Genomic DNA, 13350 nt, shown 5'->3' on the forward strand with positions numbered 1-13350 from the left:
ATGCCCGAACTTTCTGAAGCAGGAGTGGCTGGGGTAATAGGAGTCATTGGAGTCATGGGGGATGTATACAGCGGTGTATTGCCGGGAAGTGGCGCTGTTGTTAGAGTCTGTGAGTGGAAAAGTTGTGGGGTCTGTCCTGCCCCCTGAGCAACCTGTTGGGATGTGGACTGCTGGGCCTGTTGCTGCTGTTGTCGTTGCTGTTCTTCCAGAATCGATAAACTATTAGCAGTTTGTACAGGCTGGGGTGTCAAGCCAGTGCCATAGGGCATCATCGGGCTAAAGATGGGAATCCCTGGAGTCATTGCTCCCTGTGAAAAAAGGAAAAACAGAACATTAGACTAAGCAAAAATTTGAATTTCCCCATTATTATGTCAGGATTCTTCCGATACAAGCTATAGAATGGTATTGGTTCCCATACCCACTGTGGATTGCTAGATAAAACTATAGTTACTTGTGGGGAGGCCAGACCCTGGAAAGTCGATATACTGTTATTCTGATCCATCTTCTTCCTTGCACCTCTCTCCAAGCTCAGAAAGAAAAACCTTTTTGGTGTTTATATGTAGTTTCAAACCATCCCAAAATCTTCTGAAACTGCAAAAAATACAAACAAAATTATAACATAAGCAAAATAAATCTGAGTATATCTATGTGCCCTCTGCCTGCTATTCAAAAGGAACAAATTGAATCTTATAGTTGAAGTTTTCCCCAATATTAATCCTACGCCTAGTTCCAGGTTTGAAAGTACAAAAGATCAGTAAGCTGTATGTGAGCCTTCATCTTTTCCCTATTCTTTCATAAAGACATTAATATACACATTACCACAGGGCTCGACAAATCCCAGGCGCCAGGTTGCCATGGCCACTAGAAATCGCATTGTGACGCCTGACCTTTGTCAGCCCATTCCCAGACGAGCAATTCCTTTATGCTTGACGCTCCTGGACATGCAGTGCTGGGCAGTTGGTTGCCAACCGCACAACCAGCTAGTTCTGGGAGGACGTTAATAGACCCCCTGCACACAGCTTATCACAGATCGAGATAAAGGGCCAATCACAGGCACCCTTTACCATGTGTACAGCTGTATCCAATCACATTGTAAACAGACTTGCCAGGTATAGGCAAATACTCATGCTGTGACAGGAGAGCCAGGTAACCAGCAATTCTGACAGGTACAATTACACTGATCATCAGCGCCCTGATCACATTTTTCAGTCTTTTTACGTTTGTTTAGCAACAAATAAAAACCCCAGTGGCGATTAAATACGATCAAAAGAAAGCTATATCTCGCTGGGTACTGTGTTGCACGACTGCGCAATTTTCATTCAAAGTGCGACAGCGCTGAAATTTGGCCTGTGAAAGAAGGTGGTGAAAGTGCCCAGTAGGCAAATGGTTAACATCTAAAAAACCTGCAGCAGAGCTTACTTTTTTTTTCCCTTCTTCGCATACCGACACCTCTGTAAACCTGTGTCGTGCATCTGTAAAGATACGCACATCAGGGCTACATAAGAGAATGGGTTTTGTCGAAAATAAACGATGTATAAGGGTGGGAAAAAACAAAAACAAAAAAAAAAAAAAAACACAACACACCACAAGGTTTTACAACCCCTTTAAGTCATAGTCGACAAAAGTCGAATGGGTTTAGTTAAACTGTAATGCATTTAAGCATTTCTCCTAATATACTCCTGGAGTAAAACTCTAACGTCATATTATTTACGGTATTAAAAAGGGGTTGCATCCTATGCATTAAAAGGTGAAAAAAAAAAAAATTCTGTCACTGGAAATCCCCCCCCCCCACCCCGAGAGAGCTTCTCCTAGGGCAGTGATGGCGAACCTTGGCACTCCAGATGTTTTGGAACTACATGCAGTTGAGCATCATGGGAAATGTAGTTTCCAAAACATCTGGAGTGCCAAGGTTCGCCATCATTGTCCTAGGGCAGTGATGGCGAACCTTGGCACCCCAGATGTTTTGGAACTACATTTCCCATGATGCTCATGCACTCTTCGGAGTGGTTGAGCATCATGGGAAATGTAGTTCCAAAACATCTGGGGTGCCAAGGTTCGCCATCACTGTCCTAGGGGGTTATATGATGCCTGGGGAGGAGCTACACGCGCCGCCCTAGAAGTTGAGGATCGGGGCAACTCTGTACAAAACAAACTGCACAGGAGGCAAGTATGACATGTTTGTTATTTAAAAAAAAAACAAAAGCAAACAAACAATGCACTACAAAACACAGATTAAGGGCCGGTTCACACTGCAGGCGATGCGAGGCGACACCGACTTGCCTCGCCGCGACCTCAGCGGCAACTTGCAGATGACTTCTGTATAGAAGTCAATGCAAGTCGCCCCGAGGTCGCCCGAAAGTAGTACAGGAACCTTTTTTCTGAGTCGGAGCGACTCGAGTCGCTCCTCTCAGAACGGTTCCATTGTACAGAACGGGGGCGACTTGTCAGATCGAGGCGAGGCAAGTCGTGTCGCCTCGCATCGCCCGCAGTGTGAACCGGCTCTTAGCCGTTCTTCATAAAAAAAACAAAAACAAGTCTCATAAATAAACAAAAATATTGCTTTTTGACAAACAGAAAAGCAACTTTAAAAGATTTCAAACTTAACTACTGTAGTTATTGCTAGAAAATTATTTAGAACCCTCAAATATCTTTTTTAAAGCAGGAGGTCCTAGAGAACATATTGGTTTGCAATTTTATATGTGAAACGGTATTTGCACAGCAAGTACGAGCTCCAGCGTGTTTGCACAGCCCATTTCTGCAGCAGCACATCGGGACAATGTCTCACTGCCTGTGATCAGCGCAGCGCCGATTTCCTGGCGGGCGCTGCACGTGGGCTGTGTGAACACGCCAAAGCTCATTCTTATTGCACAGCTCTTTTTCAAACAATAAAATTAAAAGTTACACACACAATACATAACCCAATTTTTAATAAAAAAAATATAAAAGAAAGATGATGTTGCGCTAAAGTAACTAGATACCTAGAACATGTAAACACTTTAAAATTATGAACGTAATTTGTATTAGCTATAGGCAACGCTTTCAAAGCCTTTACAGGTTAACACTTTAGAGTTACAGAGGAGGACTGGCACCAGAATTACTGCCCATGATCTGACATTTGCGGTGATACCTCACATGTGGGACGCTTGCTGTCTGCGTCTGTGCGAGACCAAATCGCGTGTTTGTTATCTGAATTGTTCTAGTTGCATTTTAGGCCACTAAAATCTCCAGTACCAAAATAAAAATGTCAATAAAAATTAGCCATTACCTATGCCAGTGTTTCTCAACTCCAGTCCTCAAGGCGCCCCAACAGGTCACGTTTTCAGGCTCTCCATTATTTTGCACAGGTGATTCCATCAGTTTCACTGCCTTAGTAATTACCACAGCCAATTCATCTGAGGGAAATCCTGAAAACATGACCTGTTAGGGTGCCTTGAGGACTGGAGTTGATGCATACTAGCACATTATGTCTTTACCCTGCGGTTTATTCTGTTCTCAGGAACAGAGAGTAAAACTCTGTAAAACCCCCAACATCTCACCCCAGCACTAGTACTTCTGCTGCAAAATCTAGAATTGGAAAAAAAAAATATATAAATACAACAGCGGAATTTTTTTGAGGGCCACAGCAGCAGGATGATGCTAGGAAAAGTTTCAAAGACTTTGATCAGCCAAATTGCCCAAGGAAAATTAAACCTAAAAAACCAATACATAGTGTATGGATTGCTTAAACACTTCAATACAAGGCACGTATACACCTTCCTGCCCAGACCAATTTTCAGCGCCATCACATTTTTAATGACAGTTGCGCGGTCATGCGACACTGTAGCCAAACAAAATTTTTATAATTTTTTCCCCACAAATAGAGCTTTTTTTTGGTGCCATTTGATCACCACTGGGGTACAAAACTTTGTAAACAAGTCGTCTCTTTCACTGAGAAGGCAGTACTGATTGGCACTGATGAGGCACTTATATGCCCACAAAAGGTGGGCTCTGGGGGGGGGTAATCGAATGAGCGCAGACCCCCCCCCCCCGTCAGGAGAGCAGACGATCGGCTCTGCTCTACTTGCGCCTGCCAGTGCAAGTGTAGGAAAAGCCGATACATGGCTTTTCCTGTTTACACCGTAGTCAGCTGTGATTGGACACAGCTTATCACTTGATAAAGAGCCTATGTCATAGGTTCTTTACCTCAATTGGAGATGTGGTGTGTCAGACTGACACCACCGGTTGCGACTTATCGTGCTGGGCGCCATATGGCACCCAGTCAGGATAACAGAACCACTTTCTGGCCATCATTTTGCTATATGGTGGGTGGAAAGTAGAGCTGCAACTAACCATTATTTTCATAATCAATTAGATGGCCGATTGTTTCAATTAATAATAGGGATGCACCGAAATTTCGGCCGCCGAAACATATCAGCCGAAAATGCCCTTTTCGGCAATTTGCCGAAAGAGAAAAACGTCCGATAATGGAGCGTGGCCTGGGTGGGGGGGTCGGGGCTCCACCCCCGCCCCTGGTGCCGCCCATCATGGGGGTGTCCTATAGTGCAAGGAGAGCCACCTCCACCGCCTGTTTGATCACAGCTTTAATTTCAATAGCTGTATGTTCCCGGCCGTGTGCCGTCACATACAGCCCCTCCCCCTCGTCCGGGCACTTTGATAGACAGATCACTTGGACGGATGATCTGTCTATCAAAGAAAGAACTCCTGAGAACAGTGGGCCATGTAATAAGGAGTCGTGCTTACGTCACATGCATACCTGTGTGCTAAGCCTGGACACAGAGGATTACAGCATCACCCAACAGCTGTATACTGGTAACCGGGGACAACACTTCCTTACCGCCTGTATTCCCGCCCACACAACCAATACAACCTCTTCACCCAACCACCAATAGGAACACAGGCTCAGCCGCTCCCCTCTGCTGACGACGAAGAGTGGCGAGCTGTGATTGGCTGCCGTTGTGGCACGGCTCCTCCTGTTGGATTATAACAGTCACAGATGGTTGATGGCTGTGATCATGTGATTCTACTGCAGCTGTGCCAGCTTCACCAGGAACCTTGGAGCTTCGTTTTTATCATCCTTTGTAATCATCTGTGCAGTCTGAGCTGTAGGGAGATGATTTTAGGGAGATGATTTTAGGGAGATGATTTTAGGGAGATGATTTTAGGACGAAATAAAAAAATGCTTCTCAAGTGTATTCATTGCTATATTATTTATTACAGGTACTTCTATTCACTTGACCTCTGGAGGATTTACTCCTCCCCCCTTCATGACCAGGCCATCTTTCACAGGCTGGCTGCAATGGGGGACACTGGCTGGCTGCATTGATCTCCTGTACCACGTCCCCAGTCTCTGACCATCTCCTGTACCATGTCCCCAGTCTCTGACCATCTCCTATATAAAAATATATATTTTTTAAATATGTTTCGGTATCGGTTTTCGGCCTAGTGTATTTTTCGTTTTAGGTATCGGTTTCGGCACCAAAAAAACACATTCGTTGCACCCCTAATTAATAACCTTAAGAAAAAGTGTAGTGTATAATTTAGTTAATATGTAAAGTTTTACAAAAAAAATGCAATTTATTCTTAAATATCTTTATATGCAGTGGTAAAGATAAATAATCAACTATATGGTTAGGGAGCAAAATATCTAATCCACTCTGAGAAGAACAGACAGAAGAGATATACTGTACATGCTATTAGAGGAGAGATATACTATACATACTATTAGAAAGGGTGAATCTGGTAAATATCAGACTCGGAGATCAAATTTTATTAAAAAATAAATAAAAAATAATAATAAAACAATGTCTTCCTTCAAAAAATAAAAATAAAAAGAGATTTTAAGAACGTTTGTTCGATTTTCTAAATCATTAGTGGGGTCAAATAGATGTTAATTTTCAACCACAATGACGGGAAAATTTAGAAATAAAAAACTTCTTGGTCAAAGGAATTTTCAGACAGTGTATGTGACTTTCGTTCAGAAATTACATTCATTTTAAAAACAGAATGTTAAAAATCTATACCGTAATTTGTAGACACGATAACTTTTGCCCAAACCAATATATTGCGTATGCCTATTGCGATTTTCTTCTTTACCAAAAATATGTAGATGAATACATATCGTCCTAAACTGATGAATAAGTGTGTATATATATTATAGCAGAAAGAAAAAAAAATTGTTGGTCTTTTTGTTTATAGCGTAAAAAATAAAAACCGCAGAGGTGATCAAATACCACCAAAAAAATAAAGCTCTATTTCTGGGTAAAAAAAGGATGTCAATTTTGTTTGTGTATAGCATTGCACGACTACACAATTTTCAGTTGAAGCATTGCAGTGCCGTATCGCAAAAAAATGGCTTGGTCATTAAAGCAGAGTTCCACTCAAAAGCCCGGTGCTACATTTGCCACCTTTCGGGGCATGTCACAGTATGCTTTCCCCACTTCTGGGAGCCTCGGCTATTGGCGTCACCGCTGGACCCCCTGGTCGCCAGGCCAGCAGGAGAGAGAAGCAGAGCCTCACGCATGCGCAGTATGGTTCCCGGCATGAAGCTGAAAGGCTACACTGCCGGGTTCCCTTACTTGCAGGTGGCATGCACTTGACAGCTGATGGAAACAACAGCTACAGTGCCGACATTGCTGGACAGGTAAGTGCCCGTTTATTAAAAGTCAGCAGATGAAGTATGTGCAGCTGCTGGCTTTTAATTTTTGCAGCGGTGGGCGGACCTCACCTTTAAGAGGGAAAATCCTTCTGGGGCTGAAGTGGTTAAAGCATGTTATATAGCACTGTGCTTGTGCTGTGTCATTTGGCCCCATGTAATACTTGGCTGATCCTGTCATTTTCTACACTGCCCTCTCTGTGCCAACTCCGATCTATCAGAGCTGCTGAGCCCTAACACCAGAGTCAGTACATGCCTCCGTCATCCGCAGCCCTGCTCTCTCCTCTGACAGTCTCTCTCCTCTCCCTCCCTGTCATCATGAAATCACTTTACTCCCGCTTCTATTTAGCTGCATAATGCAGCACATATGAAAGGAATCCCATGCAGATATGCTGCCATTAATGAAAGTGTGTTTGTTCGAAATGAACAGGGGAAATACCTTTTCTAACAATGCAGCCACATGATGCCCCTGTGCTGGACAGCATTGCTCTATGGAGAGAAGCAGAAGGGGTGGAGATTACCCCATAACATCAGCCAGACAAGGGGAATCTCGGCCCCTCCTACTTCTCTGCAAAGAATGAGGCTGGGCAGCACAGGGAGATCATGTGACCGCACAGCTGCAGTGTCAGAAAAAAGGTATTTCCTCTGTTCATCTCTCACAAACACGTTCATTAATATGGCAGCATATCTGCATGGGATACATGTAAAGTCACTTTAGTGACTTTAAACATTAATAGAATATTAAAAAACGTACCTATTAAAATGTGAAACGTGTACTTGTTTTTTTCCTGCGCATATGCGCAATTCTGTGTCCAACTTGACAGCACAGAGTGTACAGGGTGGCAGCAGCAGGAGCAAAGTACAGGGGGGCAAGCAGAGCAGAGCACAGCACAGGAGGGCATAATTACACGGGAGCAGGACCCAGGAACACACGAGAGCACAGGATTACAGGATAGACTCTAAACTGACACTTAGAAAGCACGTCCGTTTTCAAATTGAGTAGCGAAGCTCCAGGGAGCACCAGTATATCAATGTTGAATAGAGATTTCAGCACATCAGACTTGTGTCCATAAAACATGAACAGCTGGACAAGTACCTGGCTCTGAAAAGCCTTTGAAGCAGGACCTAGCAAATCCCGGAGTATAGCGTGCAACTCAGATTGGAAAGAAGTACCAGCGATATAAATTATTTGTAAATTAGTTTCCAGCACCAAAACATTTTGGGAACAAGACTTGGTGGTGTCTCAGATTTTCTGCTATTGTTCTTGCTCCAGAGTGATATTGAGGTTAGCTTCCCATTTATGTATACAAGCATGATGAGGTGAGGTGGAACCAGTAAGATGCAAGAGGATCCAAGCCCATGATTTTCAAAACCTGTCCGGTCTCGCCTTTGGTAGAGAAAGGGATCATAGACAAAATATAAAATGTTTAACTTGCAAGTAGCAAAAAATTTAAATTTTAGGCAATTTGGAATGACAGCAAGTTTCAAGTTAGTACAATGTCAAAATGCATGGGGGTCTTGCCAACACAGCCAGAAAGCAGGATTCTTGAGAAAACATTAAAGCAGGCCTTCAGTCAGTGTTTCAACTTTCCATCTATTAAATCTTCTGCCCTTGTCGTTTTAACTTTGGATAGTAAAAAAATGTTTCTGCCAGTAAATACCTTATACAGCCCACTTCCTGTTTCTTCTCTGGTCATTAGCCTAGGCTTATGACATCATGCACAGCCCTATCTAGTGAGAGTTTTGCAAGAAGGGAGGGGGAAGGAGTCATAAGAGGGCCAATAAAAGCTGCGGAGCTGGAGGTGTGCCTCTGTGCATCTGTGTAAATCCAGGAAGCGAACAGGCAGCAGCCTCAGCCAGACTCAGTGGGGGAGATTTCTGCAGCATATTTGGCAAGTACAGAATCACAGTATATATAAAATAATATGCAAAGTGATGGAGGGAAGCTTCAGAGTGGCAAAATTATGTGAGCAGACTGCAGTTCCTCTTTAACCCCTTGCCCAATGGGCACTTAAAACCCCTTGCGTGGTCATTCAATGCTTTTTTGCTAAACACAAAAGACAAGAATTTTTTTTTTTTTTTTTTTTTATTCAAAAAGTTTGTTATAAAATTTTGCAAGAAGCTCCCATTAGCTGTGGGAGTGGTCAGCCTCTCATTGCTTTCAATGGGGCTTCTTCCCACAGCCAATCACTGGGAACCCCTTTTGAGTCTCAAGCAACCACTAAAGGGTCCCATCTGCAAGTGTGAATGGGGCCTAAATAAGCATTTAACAAATTACAGAGATCATCTTTAAAAACAAATGACCTTGACCAGAGAGTGCCTGCCATTATTGAGAAGGGACAAATACCCACAGTTAATGAGACAGGATCAACCACTGTCAATTGTGAGCATATACACTAGGGGTGCAATGGATCAAAAAACTCACGGATCGGATCGTTCCTCAGATCAAAGTCACGGATCGGATCGTTTTTCGGATCAGCAAATAACTGAATTTGCAAAAACCTGAAAATTCCACCACCATATAGTCCCAACTGTAATATGCAATCTCCCCCACTGTAATATTCACGTCATCCCCCCCACTGTAATGGATATCTCCCCCCCCCTGTAATGGATAACTCCCCCCCCCCCTGTAATGGATAACTCCCCCCCCCTGTAATGGGTATGACAGAGCATTGGCAGGGGTATGACAGAGCATTGGCAGGGGTATGACAGAGCAGTGGCAGGGGTATGACAGAGCAGTGGCAGGGGTATGACAGAGCAGTGGCAGGGGTATGACAGAGCATTGATGGATGTGACATCAATTGTCACAGAGCAGCACTGTGGACACTACAGATCCAGCCCACAGCGCTGCTGCCATCCGATCTCTCCCCCCCACTGTACAGATCAGTACACAGAGGAGAGAGAGGAACTGGCGTCATGACGTGACATTGTTTTTTTTTACAAGTGATCCCTCCATCATTTGACAGAGCGATCATGTGCTAAACAGCCGTCGGGTGTACCAACATGGCCACTGCTCTGGAGCTAGGCTGAAGCCTTTCTTAAGATCGAGGCAGCGGAGCGTTCCGCGTATAGTGTAGTGTGGCATGCCGTTTGGATGACGGGTTGGTGACGATCCATTGCACCCCTAATATACACTGATCCACCATAACATTATGACCACAAGTAAAGTGAACAACATTGATTATCTTGTGACAACAGCATCTAAAAGTGGGTAGGATATATTAGGCAGCATGTAAACATATTACCCCTGAAGATAACGTGACAAAAGCAGAAAAAAAAAAAATTGGCAAGCGTGGGGACTTGAGTGATTTTGGCAAGGGCCAAATTGTAATGGCTAGATAATCAGGTCAGAGCAATTTCAAAACTGCAGCTCTTGTGGGAATATCCCTGGTCTGCAGCAGTCAGGACCTACCAAGAGCGGTCCAGAGAAGGAAAAGCAGCAACAGGATCATCGGCGGCCAGAGCTTATTGATGCACGTGGGGAGCGAAGACCAATTCAGTAGAAGAGCTACTGTAGCTCAAATTGGTGAAAAAGTTGATGCTGGATGTGATAGAAAGGTGTCAGAACACACAGTGCATTGCAGTTTGTTGTGTATGGGCCTGTATAGCGGCAGACTGGTCAGGCTGCCCATGCTGACCCATGTCTACAGCCAAAAGTACCTACAATGGGCACATGGGCATCAGAATTGGACCACAGAGCAATGGAAGAAGGTGGTCTGGTCTGATGAATCAAATTTTCTTGCACATTATGTGGATGACCAGGTGCATGTCCATCTCTTACGGGTCTAGGAGCGCCCACGCCTTCACAGCTTTATGGGTCTAGGGGCGCCCACGCCTTCACAGCTTTATGGGTCTAGGGGCGCCCACGCCTTCACAGGTGAGGGCTGTTTTGGCGGCATAAGGCACACTTACTCAATATTAACTGGATTGTCATATTGTTATGGCTGACTGGCGTATAGGTCCGAACAGGTCACCACTTTGTGAATGACAAAACCTACAAAATCCACCTCATCATGGTGGAGCCATGGACTGGGAAGCACAGCCTCCTGCTATCAAGTAAAGTTGAGCCCAGGCCTACTATTGGCTGGCTTTAAACCGAATGTGAGTGAAAACAGAGATGTAGTGAGCAGAATGTGCTCTATCTAGTGGAATGTGGATGAACCGGGAGAGGGAATAGAATGGGCTCCTTATCGCCCAGCACAGCAGTACATGAATACTGTCATATAAAGTAAAATGCACCCGGTTAGGCTCTCAGCACTGTCTATCTTTACCTTCCTCTCCTACTGTGCCCGGGCTCCCCGCACCGCTCCGAACCACTCACAGTCACACCATTCCACCAGCGCCACTACCCACTGCGCATGTTCCAATACACCGTGTACCCTCAGCCAACCAGCTTTAGCGATCTAGCCCCTTTCCGTCACATGCTACCATTCCCCGGCGCTCTATTATGACCCGGAAGTTCCGGTTTCGGCTCAGTACTGGCAGTGAGTGCTGGCAATTTCAGGTTGTGAGGGAGCTATGTGTGTGCGCAGTTTTTTTTTTTTTTTTTTTTTTTTTTTTTAGGGGATCCTTTATAGATAAATATGTCCCTCGCATTTGTGTAGAAGTCTCAATAGTGGAGATCTACTAAAACTGGTGCATCTGCGCATATTAACAATCAGCTTGTAGCTTCAACTTGTTCAATTAGGCTTTGCCAATAAAACCTAAAAGCTGATTGGTTACTATGCACAACTGCACTAGATTCCCATCAGTGTCCCCCCCCCCCCCTTCACATCACAGTCTCCCTTCCCTTTAAGGATGAGCTCAGGCGTGTTCGCATGCTCCACGTGCAGAGCCCGCCAGGAAGTCGGCGCAGCGCTGCGCTAATCACAGGCAGTGAGACATTGCCAGATGTGCGGCTGCAGAGATCGGACAATGTCTCACTGCCAGCGATTAGCGCAGCGCTGCACCAACCTACTGGCGGGCTCTGCACGTGGACCATGCAAACACGCCGGAGCTCATCCCTACTTCCCATCAGTGTTCTCAGCCACCCCTTTACATGACAGTCCCATCTTCACATCCCAGCCCCCTTTCACATCAGTGTCCTTACTCCCCCCTTCAAATCACAGCCCCCTTCATATTAGCGTCCCCAGGCCCCCCTTTACATCACAGTCCCCCTTCACATCAGTGTCCTCACTCCCCCTTCACATCCCAGCACCCTTTCACATCGGTGTCCTTACTCCCCCCTTTAAATCACAGTCCCCCTTCACATCAGTGTCCTCATTTCCCCTTTACATCAGTGTCCCCTCACTCACCCCTTCACATCAAAGCCCCCTTTCTCATCAGTGTCCTCACTCCCCCCTTCACATCACAGTCCTCCTTCACATCAGTGTCCTTACCCCCCCTTCAAATCACAGCACCATTCATATTATTATGTCCCCAGCCCCCCCCCCTTTATATCACAGTCCCCCTTCACATCTGTGTCCTCATTTCCCCTTTACATCCCAGCCTCCTTTGCATCAGTGTCTTCCCCCTTCACATAAAAGTCCCCCTTTACATCAGTGTCCTTACTCCCCCCTTTAAATCACCGCCCCCTTCATATTAGTGTCCCCAGTCCCCCCTTTACATCACAGTCCCCCTTCACATCAGTGTCCTCATTTCCCCTTTACATCACAGTCCCTCTTCACATCAATGTCCTCACTCACCCTTCACATCACAGCCCCTTCATCTTAGTGTCTTCAGTCCCCCCCCCCCCTTTACATCACAGTCCCCTCTTCACATCTGTGTCCTCACCCAACCCCCCCATTCACATCATAGGCCACTTCATATCAGTGTCCACTGCCCTCTCTTCACATCATAGCCCTGTTCATATCAGGGTCCATAGTCCCCACTTCACATCACTGTTCATTTTCTATATCAGTGTCATCAGTTACTCCTGCACGTCACAGTCCCCTTTCACATCAGTGCCCCCAGATCTCTTCACACCACATCAGTGTCCTCAGTCTCCCATTACAGTCCTTCTTCACATCAGTGTTCTCAGTTCTCCCCTTACATCACAGTTCCCAATTCGCATTACAGTCCACATTCACATCAGTGTCCTAAGTCCCCCCTTCCCATCACAGTCCCTCCTTCACATCAGTGTCCTAAGTCCCCCTTCCCATCACAGTCCCTCCTTCATATCACAACCCCATTCATGCCAAAGTTCCCTCTTTACATCACAGTCTCCTTTTACATCAGTGTCCTAACCCCCCCCCCCTTCACATCACATCACAGGACCCTTCAGTATCAGTGTCCACAGTCCTGTCTTCACATCATAGCCCCCTTCATATTAGGGTCCTCACCCCCCCTTCAAATCGCAGTCCCCTTTCATATCAGTGTCCCCAGATCCCTTCTCACCACATCAGTGTCCTCAGTCTCTACATCACAGTCTCCCTTTACATCGATGTCCTAACCCCCCCCCCCCCTTCACATCCCAGGCCCCCTTTCACATTACAGTCCTCCATTCACATAAGTGTCCCCGGTCCTGCCTTCTCATCAGCGTCCACTCTTCCCATCACAGTCCCTCCTTCATATCCGTGTCCTCAGCCCCCCCTTCACACCACATTCCCCTCTTCACATCACAATCTCCCTTCACATCAGTGTCCTCTGCCCCCTTAACATCACAGTCCCTCCTTCATATCAGTGTCTTCAGTACCCCCTTCACACCACAGTCCCCTCTT

At 45.5% G+C, this 13350-nt stretch overlaps 1 protein-coding gene across 2 annotated transcripts in view; it reads right to left on the minus strand.

Moving 5' to 3' along the window:
• The window catches only part of TBP (TATA-box binding protein), a 29693-nt gene extending 18615 nt beyond the window's left edge, over positions 1–11078 (minus strand). For both annotated transcript variants that reach the window (XM_077486147.1, XM_077486148.1), the window contains exons 1-3: positions 10924–11078; positions 452–591; positions 1–308 (exon numbers count right to left, since the gene is read on the minus strand). The exon at positions 1–308 is cut by the window's left edge and continues 15 nt beyond it. In XM_077486147.1, coding sequence (XP_077342273.1) covers positions 1–308; positions 452–502 — 359 coding nt within the window. In that variant the 5' untranslated portion in view covers positions 503–591; positions 10924–11078. The remainder of the gene's footprint in view (positions 309–451; positions 592–10923) is intronic.
• Between the last annotated feature and the right edge of the window lie 2272 nt (positions 11079–13350).

Source organism: Lithobates pipiens, unplaced genomic scaffold (assembly GCF_037356315.1).
Source record: "Lithobates pipiens isolate NorthernLeopardFrog02 unplaced genomic scaffold, aLitPip1_a1.2 Scaffold_18, whole genome shotgun sequence".
Lineage (NCBI taxonomy): Eukaryota > Metazoa > Chordata > Amphibia > Anura > Ranidae > Lithobates > Lithobates pipiens.